Below are 24,401 nucleotides of genomic sequence, written 5' to 3' on the forward strand. Positions count from 1 at the left end.
GAAGGAAGAGTTCCAAACTCTGACAAATATTAGTCTATGCTTTCATTCATAGCATCACGAGATAGCGGTTTAGCCTAATAAAGCTCACTAATCTTGCCAGCAAGCATTCCCCGTTGATCAGGAATATTCACATGGACCTTAATGATCAAGCGAATTTGATCATTCACCGTTAGATCTAGACTTATTAAATCTAAGCCGCATAATGCTTTGAATCTCCACCTTAAGATTCTAATAAGCCTAGATTTAATAGTGAATGGCCAAATAGTACATGGTCATTAAGGTCCATGTGATCAAAACCGCCCCATTGATATCCCAACACGTGTCTCATAGCTTCATTAGGACGCACAAACTGCGTAACTACCAGGATTGCCTCCCATATCATATAAATAGAAAAACATGTTATGCAATTAAAGGTACATATACTGTAACGACCCGGTCCGGAGTGGGTGGTGCTGGGGTAAAAGGCCTGAGCAAGGAGCGACGCTAAAAGATGACGATGGGGATAGGAATGAACTGAATCCTACATCGGAAATGGAGAGAGAGTGACTGAGGCTTATTAATAAGTTAGGAACCAATACATACAGACGCGTTTTAAAGCCGTGTGACCGCCAAGTGTTGGATTTAGGTTAAATACACATGGAAAGCACCATAAACCCTAATTAACGAGTCAAATGGTAATTCCAGAAAGTTGAATCAAGGTCCATCCATGCATTAATTTGATGACAGTACCACATCAAAATAAGAGTAGAGAAGGGCATACAAGTAATAAAACAGAAATTGCAGAAAATAGTGCGAATTTGCACCTGCAAAGCTGTTTAATTTAGCTAAAACAGCAACTTCATGTATGAGGTTTTGGCAAAACAACAACACTCAGGTCTTTTTCATCCACAGACTTTATTTTTCTTTCTTTTATTCAATGCAAGAGTAAATAAAATTGAAATTGGCATAGTTTGTTGCTCAGGCTAGAAAAGATAGACAAAGAAAGAAAGCCCTATAAATAGGGGGATAGAGAGCGAAGTGTAAGCACTTTGTCTTCTTTGGGATTCTAAAAATTTTCCGAAAGCTGAAGTCGCCGGAACGGAAGGGAAGTCTACTCTCACCCAAAATTAACTTCAGGTCTGTGTTGCTCTTTCATCTAAAAATATCAATTACTTGCTATCTTCTCTCTTTTTTTATCCTTTTCCATATCAGATTCTCTCTCTCTCTTTCTCAATCTCAAGCTCTCTGTCAGACCATTCCAAACTAGATTTGCTCATAAAATTCTAAAAAAACTGCTTCTCTTTTGTTTCTTCTCTTATCTAATGGATACAAGTATATATATATATATACACACACACATGCTCAACAGGAGAAGAAAAAAGAGGAAACAAAGTCGCATCGCAATCGCATATGCACTAGTACTAGATTTAAATCATGTCAATCTGTAGATTCTGATCTGATTTGATTTGATTTGAGTTGATCTGACCTGTTCATTGATTAGATATGGATATGAATGTCGTCTCCGCTCCGTTTTTCTGTGCCAGATCTATATTTTGTTGCTTGGATTATGTAGATCTGATCTGAAGAAGAACCCTAATTGAACTGGTTTTGGATTGAGATGGATGGATCTCGATCGGAATAAGTACGATATTGAGATGAACATGTTTGTTAAATTGATTGCAGGCAGCCATGGGAAGAGGAAAGATAGAGATAAAGAGAATAGAGAACACGACGAATCGACAGGTGACATTCTGCAAGAGAAGAAATGGATTACTGAAAAAAGCTTATGAACTATCTGTTCTCTGCGATGCTGAAGTCGCGCTCATCGTCTTCTCAAGTCGTGGCCGGCTCTATGAGTACTCTAATAACAAGTAACTTCTTTCTCTCTCTATATATCAGAACGGAGATTAGATTATTTTCCATTTTCGTGTTGCAATCTCTGAGAGGAAGAGCTGAACATGATGATGATGTGTTTACTCTTATTATTGCAGCTGCTTTCTTAGGGTTTCATGCGTTTTTTTGTTTCTTCTCTTAGCTTCCACATTTCTTTACGATCTTCCTTGTTTTCCTCTAATTAAGACAAATTAATTAATTCCTACCAAATTTTTATTTTTTACGAAATTAAGAGAAATTAGGCGGGAATAAGCTGCCAAAATAGATATGAGATTTTTTTTTTTTGAAAGTATCAATTTAGACTCTGCATATAAAATAAGGCTAAACGTTTAAAAAATACATCAATTTAGACCTCGATAACGGAACGTGATACGTTATTCATATTACTCTGTTAAGTTCTGTCCATTGAATGTGGAGAGAGAAATCAGAACTTAATGGAAGTAATATGAATGACGTGTCATATTTCGAGATCTAAATTGATACTCTTTTTTAACGTGAAGTTTACATTAGTGTTATTTTGTATGTTGAATTTAAATTAATACTCTAATTTTTTTCAACCTATTTTGATTTCTTATCCCAAATTAGATCGTACGATTGAGATTTTTTTTTGGTTATAAAGTTTTTTAGGTAAAGTTAAGCCATTCTCACCGTCAAAATAAACTATAAAATAAAGTGAAATTTTAAAATCATTTATCAGTTAAATTTTGAGAAAGTGCGGAATGGAAATTAAAAGCTAAGAGCATCTCCAAGAGACTTTTGTGCACTTTCTAAAAATAATATAAATAATTGACTCTTAGTGATTTAAAAGTGACTAAGACATATCATCTCCAATAATATTCCTTATATTCACTTTTTATTTATTATTTTATCAATTAAATTATTAATTGTTGTTATATTTACCAATAGTGTGAGGAGAGAGACTCCTCAATAATAAATTATCAATAAAAAATGAATTAAGAGCTACTAAGAGATGGAGAGATGCTCTCTATTAATAGAACGGATGGAGTGACTCTTAGTGATTTGAGGAGCCACTAAGAGACTGTTGGAACTGATTTTTCATTCTCCCTCCTCAAATTTTAACTTAAGAGTCAATTTAAGAGGCTCTTGGAGATGCTCTAACAAGCCTGAGGCATAACTATTTACCACTCCGGTCACCGCTTATCGACTTGGAGGCTTCCTTTAGAATCCCCTAAATTACATATTCTATCATTTTAATTAGGCGACTTATTTTCATTTACTTTTAAAAAAAATAGTATAGAAATTCTACTATATCTACAGAATATCATCAATTATCTATATGCATTTCTACTTTTTATTGTTTGGATATATTATTTCGGGAGTATGGTAGAATGTCTCAAAATGGTAACATGTTGTAATAACGGGGTTGTATATTTTTTAGGGTTAATGTAAAAAAAATAATCTGCAAATAAGTTGTTTCTATAGTTCTTGTTTTTTCTGTTTTTGCTCCTTTGGGCTTCCTGCCCTCCTTTTTACCAAAAAATAAATAAAGAAAATAAAAAAAATAAAATCTGTGATCATATTTATTTGCAAATGAAAGACTGTAGTTTTGTTGTTGTCAAAATAAAGAGGGTGCTTGTCGTTATATTTACAAAATCAAGGATTTTTTATTGATATTGTCAATTTTGTCGTTAACAACCTCAAAATTAACATTTTCAAGAATTTAATTATATTTTAAGCAACTTTAAATTTTTAACTTTTTAGTTTTGCGGTTAGGTGTTGTTTGGTGAGTAGAGAGAAAACTTAAAAGTTTTGACATTAGTGTTGTTTGGTAAGGAGAGAGAAAGCTCAAAAGTTTTAAAGCTAAAAAAAACGATGATTTAAAAAAATAAAAAAATATAGTTCATAGTAAATCTGATACTAAATAACTTTAATTTTTGAAAATGTTTATTTTAAAGTCATTAACGGACAATGTCAATTCAAAAGTTCTCGATTTTGCACATGTCGACAAACACAGTTTTCGTTTTGACAACAAAAAAACATTAGTTCTTCCTCTATAAATCAAGGGTTAAGGTGCAAAAATACCCTAACGTTTTGGGTCAGGAGCAATTTTATCCTAACGTCTAAAATGGTGCAATTTTACCCATAACATTTGTAGCCAAGAATAATTTTACCCCTAACGTTGATAATTTGTATCAATTTCAGACATTATTATAAAATACATACATTTTTGTTCTTTATTTTGCACCAATTAGATATCAATTCGTTCTAAAGGAAGAGATAACATGTTTTCTGTAATTTAATAATAGAATTAGAGATTAATATTTATAAAATCAGTGAATTTTTTTTTTTTGTCTAATTCTTACAAAAACATTGTTTTATTTTTTTTATTTTTTTTCACATCCCAAAATATGTTTGTGGTTTGTTATTGATAAAATGACGTACATGTGAAGTGTAAATGACAAGATTCATAACCGAGAAGACATTTTGATAAATTATTTCTCAAATTGACCCAATTTATCAATGTTAGGAGTAAAATTGCTCTTGACTTCTAGCTTAGAGGTAAAATTGGACCATTTTAAATGTTATGGGTAAAGTTACTTCTGACCCAAAATGGTAGAAATATTTTTGCAACTTAACCCATAAATCAATGTAACCACAGTGTTTTTTTTAACTAACCGCTTTTTTTCTGGATGGGTTTTTCCCAATTAAAATGTTTGATGTTTTCACTAACTTAAACTCTCTCTCTATATATTGTTTTGTTTTGGATAGTATCCAAAAAGTTGGAGTGAAATCTATGAAAATCTTTAGTTAAAAAAAGCATTCATAATAGTCTGAAGTTTACCTGTTTGAATGTTAGTTAAAACGGGAGTTTGGTTGGTCTAATGTTTCCATATTAAGCTTTAAGAATTATCATTTTAGGAGAAGCAAATCTAAAACCTCACTTCTCAATGTCCTAAAAAGATTTCTAATTATTCAATATTCAATATTCAACTGCCTCTTTGTTTCTCCTCTATGAATCAATAACACACCCCAAAAGTACACCACTCTTTTCTGCTTCTGTTTCTCTATTTTTGTGATTCTTTGCAACATCACCTACTCAATTCTATTTCTAGCCCTTTTTTTTTTCATTTTCAATGCCCCATTTTGGCTCTTCTCTTTGACTTTTAATACCTTTTTATTTTTGTTTTTGTTTGGATAATGTATCCAAAAATAATTCTCAAGGTTTTTTTGAGAAATTTCAATTTAGTCCCAATGGTATATAATCTTCGTATCATTTTGTGAAATGGTACAATTTTATGTGTAACGGAACTTGACGTGTCATTTTTTTGAAATGATATCAATTTATCCTTAAGTTTCGTTATCTAAAATGATATTAAATTAGCTCTAAGTTTCGTTATCCAGGACTATATTTACGGGTAAATTATACCCATGGCCACTGAACTTTACCCATTTTAATATTGTGGTTACTGAACTTCAATTCTTAGCAGTATGATCATTGAAATTTTACATTTTTTTAATATCGGTGGTCACTCAACGTTTAAAAACACCATTGACAATTTCAAAATAAAAAATTCAAAAAATTGTAAGGAACTTTAATTCTTTGCAACCTCACCTACTAAATTCCCTTTCTAGCCCATTCTTTTTCATTTTCAATGCCCCATTTTGGCTCTTCTCTTTGACTTTTAATGCTTTTTTTTTGTTTGGATAAAATACTAAAAAAGTTAGAAGATTCTTGGGAGAGTATCAATCTAGTCCGGCTCAATGTTTGTAAAAAGGTCTAATTATAATACTGTGTAACGGAATTTGACGCCTCAATTTTTATGAAATGATATTAGTTTAGCCCTAAGTTTGTTATCCGGGACTATATATATGGGTAAATTACATCCATGACCATTGAACTTTATCCATTTTAATATTCACCGTAAAATTCAATGAGTAAAATTCAGTGGCTATGTATGTAATTTACCCGAGACTATATTTACTTTAAGGTAAGAAATGGTAAAGTTGAGTGGCCATGAATGTTAACAATGTCTTCCAATTTTATGATTCTTTGCAACCTCACCTACTCAATTCTATTTCTAGCCCATTTTCTTCATTTTCAATGCCCCATTTTTGCTCTTCTCTTTGACTTTTCATGCTTTTATTTTTTCCTAATGTATCAAAAAATAATTCTCAAGGTTTTTGGGAAATTTCAATTTAGGGCCGTTTGTTTTATCAGCTCCTGTTTGCTTGCTGCTGCAGTTAGCTGTTTGTTATTTGTTGTTACTGATAACAGCATATATTAGTTGATTTTTATGTAAAAAGCAGCTGTTTCGAATTTTTACCAAACATTTTCTATCTCATGTTGAGACTTAAAAGACAAAAAGCAGTTTTGAAAATTGAAAACAAACAGACACTTAGTCCCATCGTATAAAATCGTATTATTTTGGTTTTAATGTTTGTGAAATGGTGCATTCTATGTGTAATGGAACTTGACGTCTCAAATTATTTTGAAATGATATCAATTTAACCCTAAGTTTTGTTATCCGGGACTATATTTATGGGTAAATTATACAAATGGCCACTAAACTTTACCTATTTTTAATATTGTGGCTACTGAACTTCAATTATTAAGGGTATAGCCACTGAACTTCACGCTTTTTGACATCGGTGGCCACTCAACGCCTTAAAACGACCGTTCACGATCTCAAAATAAAAAATTCGAAGAGTTAATGATATTCTAAGGAACTTTAATTCTTGAAAATTTTCATTTTTAGGTCATTTAAGTGTTGTTTGGTTAGGAGAGAGTGTGAATTTTTACAGAGAGAAAACTCCAAAAAAGATAATTTTGGAAAATAAAAAATACGATTTCATGGTAAATGTCCTTCTGAACAACTTTAATTCTTGAATATTTTCATTTTGAGGTCGTTAACTATCATTTTGAGGAGTTAGTTAAATTAAATGGCCACTAGTGTTAAAAAGTGTAAAGTTCAGTGACCAAACCTATGTTCAATGGCCACAAATTAAAATGGGTAAAGTTCAGTGGTCATGAATGTAATATACCCGAGACTATATTTACCCTTATGGGGTGTTTGTTAGAGGGGATAACGACACGAGAATAGGGATAAAAAAAATTGAGACGAATTATCCCATGTTTGTTTTAGAGATAGTTTAGGGAGATAAGAGCGGGATATGAGTCTTATCCCTCAAATCCTATACCCAAGAGAGGGGTGGTATAAGGAGGTGGGATAAGCTCCTGCGATTTTAATAGGATGGGAAAGTCTATTTTATCCCTCAAATTAATGTTATGTAGTTTAAATAAGGTTAAAATAGTAAAATGTATTATTTTATCTCTATCCCTATCCAACATACCAAACATTGGATAATAATTCTCGACTATCATATTTTATCCTTATCCCATTCATTTATCCTTATATCTATCCCAACTTTTATCCCTATCCCTATCCCAATAGAATACCAAACGTCCCGTTAAGGTATCTTAACGTTTTCAAACAAAACTAATTTTATCCCTATAGTAAAAATTTGAACATAGTATTCTTTTTATTAAACTCGTTATTAATCTATAATATTGGATCTTTCCTTTTTCAAAGAAAATAAATATTGGATCTTTCCGAACATCAATTTTGTTCAATTTGTTTATTATGTTACAAACATAATTATATACAATCGGCCAAAACGATAAGTTAATTAGTAGCATAAAAAAAAACTGTCTAAAAATATTTACTTTATTACTAACATACATATCTATAAACAACATGTCAAAATGTATGAAACTATATTAATTTGTCGACATATTTGTATGGAAAATCTGATATGGTAGCAGGACTACAATTGAGCCGAGCTGAAGCGAACTTTGGCCTGTTCATATTTAGTACGTTAGAAAATTGACGAGTTCGAGCTCAAGTTCAACATATAAAAAAATAATTGAACAAAGCTTGCTCACGAGCATATCATGAACATTATAATGGAGCTTGTTCATGAACCTATAATTGAGTCTGCTCACGCTCTTTATAAATAAAGTCATTCTCAAGTTCCGTTCGTTTATAAATAAAGTCGAATATAATCAAGCTTTTATCAAACTGAACGTCAAACCTCTCATTAGTAGCTCAACTCATTTCCGACTCTATACTATATTCAAATTTTTAATTAGGTAGGGGTATAATTAAATTTGTTTGAAACGTTGAGATACAATTTTACCATATCATATGTTAGGATAAACTGCATTTTTCTAAAAATAATTGGGAAAAATTAGACTTTATCACTTAATTTATTTTCTTTTCACGTAATTTTTTTTTTTTTTTGATAAAAATACGTACATCATTTTATAGATAGGAAAACAACAAGTACAATAAGAAAAGTAAGGAATAAAACCTTACGACTTCAAATTTTACAACTTCAAATTTTCACGTAATTTTACAGCTTCAAATTCAGTGAGTTTGATTTAAAACAATATATTCTCAGGAGATATAAATTTTATAAGATGTTAAAATTATATTCTCCATATATTATATGAAAATGCTAATTTATAGATTTAATATTTTATAAAACCTACAATAAATTAATTATGAATTACATAATGGAAATGGAAATAAAGAAAATGCAAAAATGTTTATTGCTGATTAGAAAAACAATTAAAAACTTGAGCATATTAATTGTTGATGCATGTAATTAATTAAAATTAATCTATCTCTAATTTATATTATGCAGCATAAAATCAACAATCGACAGATACAAGAAGGCTTGTTCAGACAGTTCTAATACTAGTTCTATCACAGAAATTAATGCTCAGGTAAATATATTATTTAAAAACCAATTAAACAAAAATATATAAAAATTAAATATTGTGAGTTTTCGGTTATTCGATCGGTAACCAAACCGAACCGAACCGAAATTTTTTGGTTAAATAAAATTTGGTTACCAATCTTTTTCGGTTCGGTTCGGTTATGAAAATAATACAAACTTCAATTCGATTAACCGAAAGTTTGGTTCGATTAGTAACCAAACTGAACCGATGCTCACCCCCAAGGATATCCATTTAAAAGAGGATGGGGTATCAAATAAGCAATCGAATATGATAATTTTTTTCCATAAAGCTCATATTGGCCCCTAAACTATACCTTAAAAATCAATTAACTCCCTAAACTATTTAAATCACCAATCAAATCCTTAATCTTTTTTTATGAAAAGAACCCTTAATCTATTTAGAAATAAAAAAAAATTCACTCTCTTATCTAGTATAGATAATGTTAATAATTGATAATAATCTAATCAATAACCCAATAATTAAACAATAAGACGGAAAAAGAAAATAGGGTTAGAACTTTATTAAGGAAGATTTTGTCTTTTGCTAATGCGAAGTAGGAAGTAAAATCTACATCGTAAAAAAATGACTTAATTATGTGTTTAATTATTGGATTATAATTAGATTACTATGAATTCTTAAGATTATTAGAACAATTCTAAATAAGTTAAAGACTTGATTGGTGATTTTAGTAGTTTGAGGATCTAATTGATTTTTAAGATATAGTGTAAGGGCCACTGTGAGCTTTATGCTTTTTTTTTTTTATAAAAGTATATATGATTTTATTATAGAAAAAGTAAATTTAGCTTAAAGCTTGTACAAATTTTACAAAGACTAGTAAATTATATATGTGTGGTATATAATATTTGTCATATTTTATATTTTGGTGTACAATCTTCAATTTTGCACATAAAAATGTATAATCTTTTGATGACATCCCATTAAAGTGTACAACCGATAATTGTGACCGGTCAACGCAAAATCAACGCGTCACATCAACAATTTGACCTCCATAAAAATTGTCAACACAAAGTCAACGTGCCACATCAGCAATTTTGACTTTTATGGAGGTCAAATTGCTGATGTGACGCATTGATTTCACGTTGACCGGTCACAATTATCGACTGTACACTTTAGTGGGAAGTCACCAAAAGGTTGTATATTTTTATGTGCAAAATTAAAGGTCGTATACCAAAATGTCCAATAGGATAAAAGTTGTACATCACATATGTAATTTACCCCTACACAAACCAAGAAAAATCATTAATTTTGTTTTGAATAAAATACCAATTCAATGCTCACAAGTGATGGAGCTTTGATGATAATTTTAGGGGCATATGAACAATTAAATTTTTGTACGATTATTCATCTCTTAAATAGTAACACCTCAGTTATAAGTTTGAATGATGAAGTCTTGTAGATAAAGAAAGTAAGAGAAACAAAGTTTAAAACAAAACAAACCAGGTTCCGGTCTAAGGATAACTAAGAATTGGAAGGCCCCTGATATTGGAAAATTGGCCTGTAATGTCGATGCTGGGCTATTTCACGATGAAGGCTATTGTTCATTCGGGTTCATCTTGCGGGACCATGAAGGTAGTTGTGCGTTTGCCAAACACGGCAGCTCTGTAGGTAACTTTGATCCTACAACAGCGGAGGCAATTGCAATTAAAGAGGCCATCAAAGCTAACAGCTACAAAGATATGGAGATCCGTTCTGACTGTCTCTCAGTAGTTCAAGCTATTAATGGTCGCCATCATTCACTCTCCTACCTTTTTGATATAATTAGTGATTGCATTCTTTTATTCCAAGAGTTAGATAATTCTTTGATCTCTTTTGTCAAACAGTCAGCGAACTGTGCAGCTCATTGTTTAGCGAGAGCAGTCAGTTCCTCGTCTGTCCGTGATGAGTGGCACTCTGCCCCTCTCTTTTGTCTTCTATTCTTTTAGCTGATATCAGCCAGTAAAGTATTTTTTGATTAAAAAAAAAGGAAGTAAGAGAAAGAAGAGTTTAATTAGTTAGTTATGACGCCAACGATAGAATAAAAGAAATTAAGATCATGGTTACTATCAAAGAAAAAAAAGATCAGGGTTTAAATTTTTTATATGGAAAAATACAAGGAGAAACTCATAGGATGACTTCAGAGAATAATTTTCTGGAATAAAATATAGAAGGGATCAAATTTGGGGTTAGTTAAGAGAGCATTTGAGGAAGGAGATGAAAAATAGTAAAATTTTAGTGTTTCATGATGATGTACCTTTAGTTGCACAACTAGCAGTTTGAGAGCTTGTGTAGAGACTTGAGGCACGTGTAAGGACGTCAATTGGGGAATATCTTATGAGCAATAGCTCTTGGTCTTCGAAGATTAAATTGATAATAGACCCTCGTCCTTAGGAAGAAAAGGAAGAAGTATTTAGATGCAGATTTCTCCTTTTGGATGGAGGTGTTTTCTCTGATTGACAATGGAGAGGCGTATGAAGTCCATTTAGATGTGGAATTTCCTGACCCAACTATAATTGATTAGCTTTGATGGTATTTTCAGAGCTTTTGTATGGAAAGTAATACTTCGTAAGGTAGATTTTCCAACTTCAGATATCTGGTCTCAACATCTCTTAGGACTCTACTTACATAATAAATGATAAATTTCTTTGCGCATTCTTCTCGAATGAACACCATCTACACAGACTTTATAGATACACTTACATATAAGAAAAATCTCTCACCAAGAACTGGCCAACTCAGCAAAGCAGGAGGCTAATAATTCATTTAGCCTTTCGAATAACGCTTGGCATTCTATCGTACATTTGAATTTTTTTTATCCCCTTCAGACTCTTGTAGAAAGTCATGCATCACTTTTCTAAATAGGAAATGAATCGATCGACGAAATTGATCCTGCCATTAAGCTTTATCCAGATTAGCCTTCATCCCTTTTTCAAAAATCATGAACCTGAGGAATTTTCTGTAACTTACTCCGAAGGTGCACTTATCTAGGTTCAATTTCAGTTCGAACTCTGAGAGCATCTTGAAGACTATTTCAAGATCTTGTGCATGTTGCTCTATGATATTGCGTTTAACGATCACATCATCTAAGCAGATCTTAGTCATATCCCTAATGATGTCCTTAAATATCTTATTTACTAGTCTCTAGTTTCCAGCTCTAGTGTCTTTTAACTCGAAAGGAATGACTTCGTATAAATATGCCCTTTCACACAGGATGAGGCTGATATTTTCCATATCTTTAGGGGGTCATTAGGATCTGATGATATACAGCCTTTACGTCTCTCATTGATTATATGGCATATCATTTTTGTCGATTCGATGATTATGTCAATGCAGGGTAGGAGTCCTCAGGGAAAGCTTTGTTTAGATTAGTGAAGTAAACACACAATCTTTATTTGATGTTTGCTTTTTTTACTAGCACCATATTGGCATCCCACTTCGGTTTGTGATTCTCAAATGTTATTATTGTTTGTATGTCCACCCCATGATTTATTTTCTTTTGCTTAGCCGCCTAAATATATGGGTCCACGGCTAACGTGTGGGTCATGACCTCTAGTGAGACATCGACAACATCAACCTGAGTGTCCCATTATGCTTTCCTTTTCTTCGATTGGAAGTTATGTCACCATTTGAACCGATTTCCCTTCTTCCAACCATATGGTCTCCAGTTTAGCGACTAACTCTGCCCTCTCATTTTCTTCCTCTGGGATGTTCTCCGTAGGTTTCATTTGGAGTGACGCCATATATGTTTCTTAAGCTATCTTTTAATTCCCTTTTTGTGGGGATCTACAATGTTATATCGTATATGGAAAGTAAACATACTAACCCTGAGATAAGTGGTCGACCTATGATGGCGTTGTATAGGAGAATTGTTTCCACTACAAGGAACTATGCTTTGGTGCGCCACTTTGTGTGGCTGTAGCTTACCTCAATCTTAACTTGACGCTACCTAATAGAGGGATGGTATGGCCACTGATTCCTACTAGAAGACCTAGAGAGGGTACTAGCTTTTTCAGTTCTATCTAGAGTTTCTCATATGCTTTTTTGGTGATGATATCAGATATAATTACATGTGTCTATAAATACTCGACGAACTGTGAAGTTCTCAATCAACACTTCAATCATAAGTGCATCTTTAAGCGCTCGTCAAGGTGTCATCTTTATATTGCTGGATAAGAACTCTGAGTTGAACTTATATATCATTTGTTTGTCTTCATATATTCTCTTCGGTTTCATCGACCTATCCCCTTGAGGCCCTACGGTAATCACATTTGTCAACCCTCGGGAGTGCAAGCTAAATGTCACGAGCGTAGATTTCACGCTACCCAAACCCCGTGTGGCACTAGCAGTTCTGCCGGAAATGCTAGTCAGCCTCAACTCGAACTTGCTCGAACGATGGAACATAGCAAGAACAAAAATGCAGCATAATAGAATAAATAACCGTGTTGCAGCGGAAGACTTAAAAGCGTTACACAAAGTATTTGAGAACAGTCAATTTATATCTCTTATTGATAAAAAAGAATGCTCTACACAATTTATACAAGTGAAGGTTGCTGGATTACTCAACTCTCAACCTTTCCTACTTACTTACAAACTCACAACAACTTGATTTATAATGAAATGCCTAACCTCTATTTGTAGTCTACTTGCTAAAAATGAAAGGTCAGGATCAAAACAATCAAAAGGCTGTAATTCACTCCAGAAATCAGCTCATACTCAAGTCAACTATTCAAAGTCCAAGTCTTCTCTTATTGACTTGTTAACTAGTTGACTTAGGAAGCTTCCCTTCACAAAGAGAAACTCTTGGGTCTTTCTTGGCACTTTCCTCCTGCATCATTGGGTCTAATTAGAGTCTTCTCTATCCATTTGAACACTTGTTTTCGCTGGAAATCAGATCTGGAGGTTCTTATAGCTTGTTGTCCCCGCACCGGCCTGGTGCTACTGACTGGCCAATCCTACCGGGCCTGCAACTAAGCCTCTAGCCAATTATTCCAACACAGAAATATTTTCCCTCACAATATTTGTTCCATAGGCTCTAAATGACATATTAGACCATCCTACAAAGTTTCATACCAATTGGACTTGTGTGGCTTCCGTAGTGGATGAGTGGTGAATAGAACATTTGAATGTCCACTACCCCTGGCTGCCCAGTCGCTATAAGACACACTATAGGGGGGCACTCTTCTTGCCCCGATATCACTTGGTCGCTGCCTGGTTGCCTCCGCCCCCATTGCTGCCTACTCATGTGCCTAGTGATTTTAGTTGTCTCGCCTAGTCTCGAGACATGGTAAAATAACCGCTTTGCCCCTTGTCCCTTCCATCGGGCCCGTTGGGCACTTGACTTAGCCCGCACTGCGAATGAACCTTGGTTGTCCGTGATATAAAGTTTGGGAGGTTTTTCTCAAATATGGTGCCTTAGTTGATTTCTTAAGGAAGTGTTCCAATAGGCCTTTCTCTGCCATCTTGTCTAAATCCAAAGCTAGATGTATGCATTCTTCTGTATCGTGACCCTCACTTTTATGGACTCACAATAAGTCATGTTTCTTCATTGAATGGAGCGTTTGAGCTTTAGAGGGTACTCAATATGTTTCTTGTTTTTCTCGACCCAATATAAAAATTCTTTCTTTGGCGCATTAAGAGGTGCAGAATCATGTTATGGTCGCTCATGTGGTCTCTCTCTTTCCCCATATTATTGTCACTTTAAGTAATTGCCCAAACCCATATGGTCCTTCAGTAGTGGGTTGAGTTTGTCTGTCCCATATTTAGAAATCTCTAGTCTGTTGGATGAGGTCTAGGAAAGACTAGGCCCATTTGTTAGTAAGCTCTTTAGACATGTATTTACTCGGGCAGTTTGCATCCATGGCATCCACTACCGCATCCACAATTAGATATCGAGCTTGTATAACAGTTTTCTAAAACCTTTCTGTCCATTCGTAAAGAGTTCCATCCCTCTCCTAGACCGAATAGTTAAGGTCTTGCATGGTTTTAAGCTCCAAAAGGGAGGTGATGACGTGTTGGGCAAACTTTATGGCCATCTGATTGAAACTTCGAATGCACCCCATCAGGAGTTGTTCGTATTAATAGGCATCCACTCTTTTTAGGATGGTTAGGAATAATTGACACATGATGGTATCTATTTCCATTATAGTTTCCAATGACCTTTTGAAGTTTTTAACATGCAATATTGGATACCCTATCTCATTGTATTCTTTTAGATATGGATACTTGAAACCGCGAGATGTTGGCTCCTTCAAGATGGTGAGGGAAGTGGTGAAATGGTATCCATAACTTCGGGAATGCAAGCATCAATTCTTGCATCTATCATGGAGCTCTTCAACCTTCAGCTTACTTCATCACTGATGATTCCATTGAAGCTTGGTAATCCTCCTAACTTTTGGGAGGAGTTTACTTACGCAATGATCGTCGACCTCGAAAAGATCTTGGCTTAGTGGTCTTTCTTAAATGAAAACATCGATTACAATGAGGCTTAGGCTCAACGAAATTCCTCCAAATTTTTTGCCATTCTTGTGGAGATTTGGGCTCGATGGAGTATTTCGAAACGAGTGCTTCGCTAGAGGGAAACAGTTCCGATGTCTGCATGGACTGTGTGCCCTCTCTTTAGATCTTCCCCTCGAGTTCGCCTGCCTAGAGGTAGGTGAGATCTCCTTCTATCGGGGCCGCTATGAATAATATGATGTATAGTGGAATAGGCGATGGAATCTTGGTTTTTCGAGCGTTTGATAGCTCCTTCTTCTGTTTGATTTGGGCCTGGACCAATGCCATCTATGCAATGTGCTCTCCTCTGATCTCATTCATAGTGTATTAGACGATGTCCACGTTATCGATGAGCTTCCTAGTGATCGCGTCCATGAAATTTCTACTATGTGGCTCTAGTGAGCTTAGACATTCGTTCATGTGTTTGTCTAGACCTGGAGTAATCTCTAGGAATTGCATGCAATTACCACCAACATGCAAATGAGTCTTGAGTTCATGAGAGGAGCTTGCATTTGGACAAGTAAAGTTAGTTACTAGGGGGGGGGGTAATGTAGTATAAGTTCCACGCTCACCGCACTAATTTATTATGGGTACGAGAAGAAACTCCTAAGGGTGATTTCAGGTAAATTTCATTAATGGTGTACAACCTTTGCCCTATTTCACACTTTGGTGTACAACCTTCATTTTGTCTCACTAATATGTACGAACTTATATGTGACCTCCCACTTTGGTGTATGACCGGTGAAAATGACCGGTCAACGCCAGTCAACGCGCCATATCATCAATTTTTTATATTTTATATTTATAAAAAGGGACCCACATGCTCAGATTACTAAAGTACCCTTACCTTTAATAATTGATTTTAAAGGACACACTCTCTCTCCTCTACAATTTCAATCTGATCCAAGTTGGGAAACCTGGGTTTGTGCAGCCGCCATCTCCACTCCACCACTTGTAGATTCAGTTCGTAGTTATCATCTTCCCATCCCCTTCCTTCCAATTTCACTCCAACAACAAGAACAAGAACCTCATCAAGAAAATAATGGCGTTTTCTTCTCTTTCTTTGTTTCCTCTTTCTTCACTCCAACTTCGCGAACCACCGTTCAGTAATGAAGTCCGCCGGAGTTCATAAATTGGATGGTTATAGATTCTTCCAATAAGGTTGCCATTGTTTCTAAGGACTTGAAGAAGTTTCTGCAGTCCGATTCCGATAAAATTCCTAATTTTCGAAGCTTCTCCATCTTAGCCACATCGGACGACGATTGTTTATAAGTTTCAGATCTCTGAGGATTTTTTTTTAGGATTGTTTAGGAGTTGTAGATATATTGCAGATCCATATCTCGTAGAAGATGGGGATTTTTCCAACATTCTGATGTTTTTCTATTTGAAATTTTCACTTCTAATGGATTTTAAGTTTTATTAATTTGTTGGATTTATGGATTCACTTGAATTTTTTGGATTTCAGTTTATGTGAGTTTTTATTTCGTGGATTTTTTTTTTTTGAAATTCAATATATGGATTTGTAGATCAATTAAAAGATAGAGAGAGAAGTGAATAAAGAAAAAGAAAGGAAGGAGAGAGAAAGTAGCAGGATCAAGTAAAGAGAGGAGATGGAGGTAAAAATGAAGGAGAGATAAGGATATTTTGGATATTTCAATTTTAGGGTCCCACATTTTAAAATGGGAGAGATGAAAAAAAGATGATGTGGCGTGTTGACTGACGTTGACCGGTCATTTTAACCGGCTATACACTAAAGTGGGAGGTCACATATAAGTTCGTACATATTAATGAGACAAAATGAAGGTTGTACACCAAAGTGTGAAATAGGGTAAAGGTTGTACACCATGGATGAAATTTACCCGGTGATTTCAGATGATACTTTCCTGATATAACACACATAAAAAAAATTGATCAAATGAGGGTCGAAAACCAATGACCTCACTTTGGTATTTAAGTTATGCAACCTTTGAGCAAGGAGATGAAGAATAGTAGAATTCTAGTTTCGTTATGACACACGTTTAACTGATGAATTATCTTTTCTATTTATAAGATGTCAAGTAAAATCCTGGCAGTTCAGTAGTTTGTGTACCCTAATAGAGACTTGAGATACGTGTAAGAAAGTCAGTGAGGAATATCCTCTTACGGACTTGGTGAGATTTGACAAGGAAACTGACATCCTATAATCAAAGGTATAAATATAGAGATTGATACATTACGAATCCAGTTCTCATCAGTCCACATGTTAATAGCGTTTATACACTAATCGAAGTGTGCTCATTAGTCTATTCGGCTACTATCATTATTGGTCCGTTATTAACTTTTAATAAATAAGTCTTTTTTAACATATATATAAATATTTTTTTTTTTCTAGGGTTAACAAATTTACATATGTAGTCTCCATGTACTAATTAAATAATTGTTGATTTGATTACTTAAAACTAATAATATGGGAAATCTATTGGGCTGAATGAAGTATTACCAACAAGAGTCAGCAAAGCTGCGCCAACAAATTCAGATGCTGCAGAATTCAAACAGGTAATTTAATTAATTTATCCTTAATTCTTAATTAATTAATTAATTAATTTGATGCTTATGATTTTTATCATTTAATTGAAGGCATCTAATGGGAGACTCGTTGAGTTCCCTAACTGTGAAGGAGCTTAAACAACTTGAGAATAGGCTTGAACGAGGAATTACTAGAATCAGGTCTAAGAAGGTACGTACTTATCACCTTAATTAATATAACATTTACATTATTAATATATCCTATCATGTTAATAGGGTCAATTTAGTATAAAATAGCAATAATATAGGTTTAATGTTTAAAAAATGGTACCAATTTAAATTTCGATAACTGGAAGTAATACATTATTCATATTACTATGTTAACTTCTGATTTCTCTCTCCACATACAATTGATAGAACTTAACGGAGTAATATAAATGACGTATCATGTTCCTTAATTGGGGCCTAAATTGATACCTTTTTGAAACGTTAAGCTTATTTTATACGTGAAGCCTAAATTGATACTTCTCCAAAAACTATAGATCTATTTTGTTACCTTATACCTATTAAATAATACAAATTTACTTTTAATATTAAAAATAAAAAAGATCAGTTTTACTCCTACATAGCAAAAAAATTTAAATATATTGATTTGATTGTTATTTAATTGTTACATCGAATTTTCCAAACAAATTTATTGATAAATTGAAGTAGTGTCATGTATTTTGGCAGATTGTTTGAAATTGTATTGGTAAGGTCCTATTTATTTGTCGGAAAATATTGTGTATGGAATTTTTCAGATTTTTCGTTGTTTGTTTGCTTAAGAAAATAAGATAACAGAAAATTATAGGTTAGTCAACAAAAAATTATACGAATAAAGTAGGGAACATGTTTTACCATTTTAAAAAGCGTAAAACATTTTCTTAAGTCTTTTTTAACACTAAATTCATTTCTTTTTATCATTTTGAAAATAGTAGTCACTCATCATTTTTTTTTATGTTTTTCATTGTTATTCCCAACAAAAAGAATTCTATTACCCAATATTTTTTGGCAAATAAATGGAGCTTAACATAGTAAATATTTTCGATACTTAAATAATCTTCTTGTAATTAACTTATTTGTGACGGACTTAGTTATTGACATTTTGATATTATTGATTGTAATTATATTAGTAGCATAGTAAATATTTTAAATATAACTAAAGTTGGATGTAATAGTTAAACAATGGTCAAATAAGTTTCCTTTCAATTTTTCTATTATTAAGGATAAAATTGTTTTTAAATAAATTTATATTATAAGTTAAAAATAAATCTACACTTTTCCGGGTAAGTTTACGGAGTATTTCTATTTTACTTTTTATTTTTACGTTTATGTGAGATGATAATTTGAAAATTTAACTTTGGTGTTACTTGTGGTTTGATTTGAACAGCATGAATTGCTGCTGGCTGAAATTGAGTACTTGCAGAAAAGGGTAATTTCGTCTTCTACGTTGCTAATTCTTTTTTTTTTTTTTTCTTATTTTTAATCAAAGCTTATATTATATTCTATTATTATTTGGTAGGAAATTGAGCTGGAAAATGAAAGTGTTTGTCTCCGAACCAAGGTATTGGAAAATTTTAATATTCCACTTTGAGTAATGACTGATCATCTATGCTGCACGGACAATTCTCTTTAATACCAAAAATGTTTTGGGTATGTATCTGTATTTATTTATATTTCTATTTGAAGCAATGACGGAGTTAAGAATCTATATTTGAGTTAGCTTTGCGATCAATATCGAAGTCAGAGTCATAGAATTAGGGTTAGGTTTTTAAAGTCCAACCCATTAAGGTTGGATAATTTTGTTTGTGGCCTCCAATATTTTAAACGTGGTTTTAGTGTGTTGAAAGCTAAAATTTAAAAGCGCTAAGCCTAAAAGTCATTAGGACTGGGCAAAAATATATTGGCCTCTAGCACCTTAAACATCGTCGTTTTGATATGTTGAAAGTTAAAAAATTAAGGTTTAAAACACTGTTTGACCTCTGATCTATCCAAAATTTTATTATTTGGCCCATAACTTATTATTTGGTTACATTTGGCTCATGATCTATACCAATTGGTGAAATTTCATCCAATTTGTATTAAAATTTAACTGAATCGTTATCTCATTGTTAAGTAACAATATTTTGACACTAGAACTTAATAGATTTTAATTTAGAATTTGTTTTTATTGTTTTTTTAATCTAATTAATTATTTCCACATAATGTGGCAACAGAAACTTTAAGAAATACACGTGTCAAGTTCAAGTGTCAAAATATCGTTATTCGTCAATGAGATAACGATTCCGTTAAATATTCATACAAATTGGGTGAAATTTCACCAATTGGGATAAGTTAGGGACCAAATATGACCAACTAATAGGTCAATGGCCAAATGAAAAAAAAAATAGATAAATCAAAGGTCAAATAATACTTTAAGCCAAAAATTAAAAATCTTCACTCTGAAAGATATATTTATCTTTTTTTTTTTTAAATAAAATGGGTATCTTTAATATTTTATAAGTTGAAACTTAATTTCTTAAAAATTCTATAATTTATATATGTTATTTTTAATTATAAATTTCTTATCATTTTCATAAATCAAAATTTAATTCAAAAATTAGATTGTTTAAGTCTTGAGATAAAAACATAAATATAAAACAAAAATCAGGGAGGCTGTCAGGGTCCAAAACCACCGGTACGTAGGGGAGGACAGTGCCTGGGAGTGAGCCTCCCGGACTCTGGACTAGATCCGCAATGATTTGAAGGGTATTGTTATGAAAATTATGTTCTAGAAATGACATTTCCCGTCAATAAGAGCGGGCTCAACAATAAGTAAACATTTCTTATGACACTACGCCTAGATTCGATTTTTGTTGCTATTATTGGAGTCCCCATAGAATGGCTTGAAACTTTCTTTGGATCATAGATACCCGTTTCTCCCCCGCAACTAACATTTTCTGGTATCGTTTTTCGTTTTTGTGTCCGTGCAACATAGGTATCAATTGCGAATAATAATTAAAAAAAAAAGGAACTAATTTAATTAATGTATATAGATGAACATTTGTGAAACAACAGATAGCAGAAATAGAGAGGCTTCAGCAGGCGAACATGGTGAGTGGAGCAGAGCTGAATGCAATCCAGGCATTAACCTCTCGCAATTTCTTTGGTTCCCACATGATTGAGCCTTCCACTTCTTTTTCTCACCCTGACAAGAAGATGCTCCATCTTGGGTATTTTCTCTTTATTTTCTCATCTTTTTATTATTAACTAATTCAAATTTTGGGATAAGATATGATTATTCCGAGGAGCGGATTTATTCCGTGCCATCATAACTCTAACGTTTACTAAACGGTGTAATTTCAAACCTTATTGATGGAAAACGAGTTTTTGCAATTTCATATTTTGACTACTCAATAACATTCGAAACTGCACATATTTTGTTAATGATCTTTCGTTAAGGAGATTTGAAATTACACCGTTTGATAAACGTTAGAATTAAGATTGCATTAATTTGTACGTGAACGCTTGGGCTAAAATTTAGCACTGTGGTTATTGGGATGAGCGGATTTATAACTCTAACGTTTACAAAACAGTGCAATTTTAAGCGATGAGTTTTTACAATTTTATTATGTTGTGACCATCCAATAAAGGTAGAAATTACAAGTCTTTTGTTAATTGAAAAAAACTTATATTCCATTAACGAGACTTAGCACAATCTGATAAATGTTATAAGATTGCATTGTTTTGTACATGAAAGCAAAGTTCATACTCTCCTCTAATCATAATCATAGGGGTAACTTTGTACAAATTTAGCATTATGGTTATTGGGAAGAGCGGATGTTCATAAGACAATGTAATTTCAAGTCTTATTAATGGAATATTTGTTTTTTATGTCTAATTTCATGTTCGGGCCACCTAATAAGGTTTGAAATTGCACATCTTTTGTTAATGAAGAAACCCATCTTCCATGAAAGATGTTTAAAATTGCACCATCTGATAAACATTAGACTTAAGGTTGCACTGTTTGTAAATGAGGCCAAATCCACTCTCCCCTAATTATAACCATAGAGCTAAATTTGTATAAATTTAGCATTATAGTTATTGGGAAGAGCGAATTTAGTCAGCTATTATTATAACCCTAATGTTACAAAACGGTGCAATTTCAAACCTTGTTAACGGAAGATGAATTTTTGAAATTTAATGTTCTGACCGCCCAATAAGGTTTGAAATTCAACATCTTTTGTTAATAAAAAAAACTTATCTTTTGTTAACAAGACTTGAAATTACATCATCTGGTAAACATTAGGCTTAAAATTGCATGTTAATTGCTAAATCCACTCGCCCCTAATTATAATCATATAGCTAATCTTGTACAAATCTAGCATTATGGTTATTCAGAAGAGCGGATTTAGGTAGTGCAATCTTAAACCCAACGTTTACAAGACGGTGTGATTTCAAGCCTTATTAATAGACGGTGAATTTTTTTTTCATGTACAATTTCATGTTCCACCCACCCAATAAGACTTGTAATTGCACAATTTTTTTTATTTGTATTAATAAAAAAATCTCATCTTAAAATTATACGGTCGGTAAATGTTTGGCTTAAAATTATAATATTTTGTACGTGGATTAAATTAATATCTTATCACATGAATTAATTGTATTTATGTTAATGATAATTTGTTGGATTAATGCAGGTAAAGAGTTGGAGATATGTATGGAATGAATAAATGGTGTATGCTGATATATACATTAGTATATATTAATCAGTAATCCAAAAACCAAAACTCTTAAGTCTCCAATTATTGTTTGTTATGTATTTCCCAGATATTTAATGAACTGGATCAATCTATTCTATGCTAATTCAATATGCACTAATGTTGTTTAGAGATATTATTGAATATTAAATACATATTTCCATATTTTAATTGCATTTAATTTAAATTAGCTTAATTTAAGATGAGTGATTATTCTTAATTGTCTTTGATTTGGATGTGGATCATTTCCTAATAGGGCAAATTACAAATCTAACCCAACTAAAGGGTTCATTTACATATCTAACTCACTTTGCTTCCATCTCACCAAATTACACACTTTCATCCATTTTAGACAAAATTATCCTTAGTTCTCTCCATTTTGGATAAAATTATCCTTAGTATTCAATCGATCCATATGCTCCTGCTCCATCTTCATCATCATCATCATCATCATCTTCTTCTTCTTCTTCTTCTTCTTCTTCTTCTTCTTCTTCTTATACCAATCGTTAGCGATTTTTGAGGTTATTGAAATATTATGTTCAATTTCCCGTAGAAATTGTATGTTTTTAGTTTATACGCTTGCTTTTCTTGCTGGTCTTGCCTCTTTCTTCATCTGTAACATTATCGTTCCAATTTCCTCCATTTTCCTCCATTGTTGTCGCATTTGAGACGAAATTTATCGCATTTCGTCACAAATGCGACAACTTTTATTGCATTTGTGACGAATTCGTCACAAATGCGACTGCTCAATTGTTAGATTTTTTTTTCTTTCTCATTTTTTGAACTTTTCATCCTAATCCTCTTCCGCAGACACTAATTCTTCAAAAGTTTAACGGAACATAATCTCTTCCCTCTATAAACCACCATCTTTTCGTCGGTTTGGGATGGAGAAGAAGACGTTGAGAGTCTGAGGAAGAAGGTGAATTGAAATAAAGGTATTCTTGTCCAAAGTGGATGCAAGTGTCTAATTTTGTGAGATAGAAGCAAAGTGGATCAAATATGTTAATGAACCCCTTCAAATAGGCTAGATTAGTAATTAGCGACTTCTAATATACTATAATGGAGGTGTATATGGATCTAGAATGTTAAACCATAATGATTCTGGAATAATACATTTGATTAATTAATTGATATCACTTATATTTATTTTTTTAACACCAATTATCTCACATGAGATAGTATACATCTAGGATTACAATTGGGATGAGGATTCGTCCAATAGGAATGGAGAAACTCTATTAACTTTCTTCATGGAGTGGACATAGGGAAAAAAATTCTCCAAAGACAAGGACCGACCGCAGATGGGGAACTCTCTAATGTGTTTAATACTATTAAACTTATACTAATTATTTATTTTTCAGCTTACAAGTGAATGACTTGAATCTCGAAAAAATGAGTATTAGAAGAGAAGAAAACTTAATAACCAACTAATATTATATTTGTCTAATAGCATTATAGGAAGAAAAAAGAAAATTAGACTAAATGTTATTTAGAATTTGACTAGTGAGAATCCGTTTTAGATATTTATTGATTAAATATTAACATATGGTAAAATGGATTTATGTTGTAGACATTGGTGTTCGCTATGGTTACTTTGTTTTTTACAAAGTACCGTTATTTGGTGTGGTTTTCACCAATGGATTAATTTTATGCTCTATCATCCAATGGTGAAAACCACACCAAGTAACGGTACTTTGTAAAAAACAAAGTAACCATAGCGGGCACCGTAGACATTTCAAATCCAATGACATTTACGTGAATAAAAAGTATTCTTAACCTTCACTATAAGTTAAACTTTTAATCAAATTGAAATTTTTTATAATGGTAAAAAATAATTTTACTATTAAAATTTAAAATAATAAAATTTTACTTTTAATATTAACCAATTACATCAATTTAATAAATAATTCATACAACTTGTTGTAGAAGGTCTCATGCAACAATTGCTATAGTTGCCATGTATTAGACACGAAGAAGCTAGAATTAAATAC

General features: G+C 32.7%; 1 protein-coding gene across 2 annotated transcripts; it reads left to right on the forward strand.

Moving 5' to 3' along the window:
- The first annotated feature begins 957 nt into the window (after positions 1-957).
- LOC136235866 (agamous-like MADS-box protein AGL11) lies at positions 958-22,575 on the forward strand. 2 transcript variants are annotated; one of them, XM_066025939.1, is made up of 9 exons: positions 958-1,116; positions 1,663-1,850; positions 8,542-8,623; positions 17,601-17,662; positions 17,744-17,843; positions 19,062-19,103; positions 19,194-19,235; positions 20,707-20,883; positions 22,351-22,575. In XM_066025939.1, exons 2-8 carry the CDS (start codon positions 1,669-1,671, stop codon positions 20,833-20,835), a joined length of 639 nt encoding a protein of 212 aa, XP_065882011.1. In that variant the 5' UTR covers positions 958-1,116; positions 1,663-1,668; the 3' UTR covers positions 20,836-20,883; positions 22,351-22,575. The 2 variants fall into 2 exon arrangements, with proteins under 2 accessions (XP_065882011.1, XP_065882010.1); XM_066025938.1 differs by having other exon boundaries at positions 20,729-20,883.
- The last annotated feature ends 1,826 nt before the right edge of the window (positions 22,576-24,401 follow it).

This window comes from Euphorbia lathyris, chromosome 7 (assembly GCF_963576675.1).
Source record: "Euphorbia lathyris chromosome 7, ddEupLath1.1, whole genome shotgun sequence".
Lineage (NCBI taxonomy): Eukaryota > Viridiplantae > Streptophyta > Magnoliopsida > Malpighiales > Euphorbiaceae > Euphorbia > Euphorbia lathyris.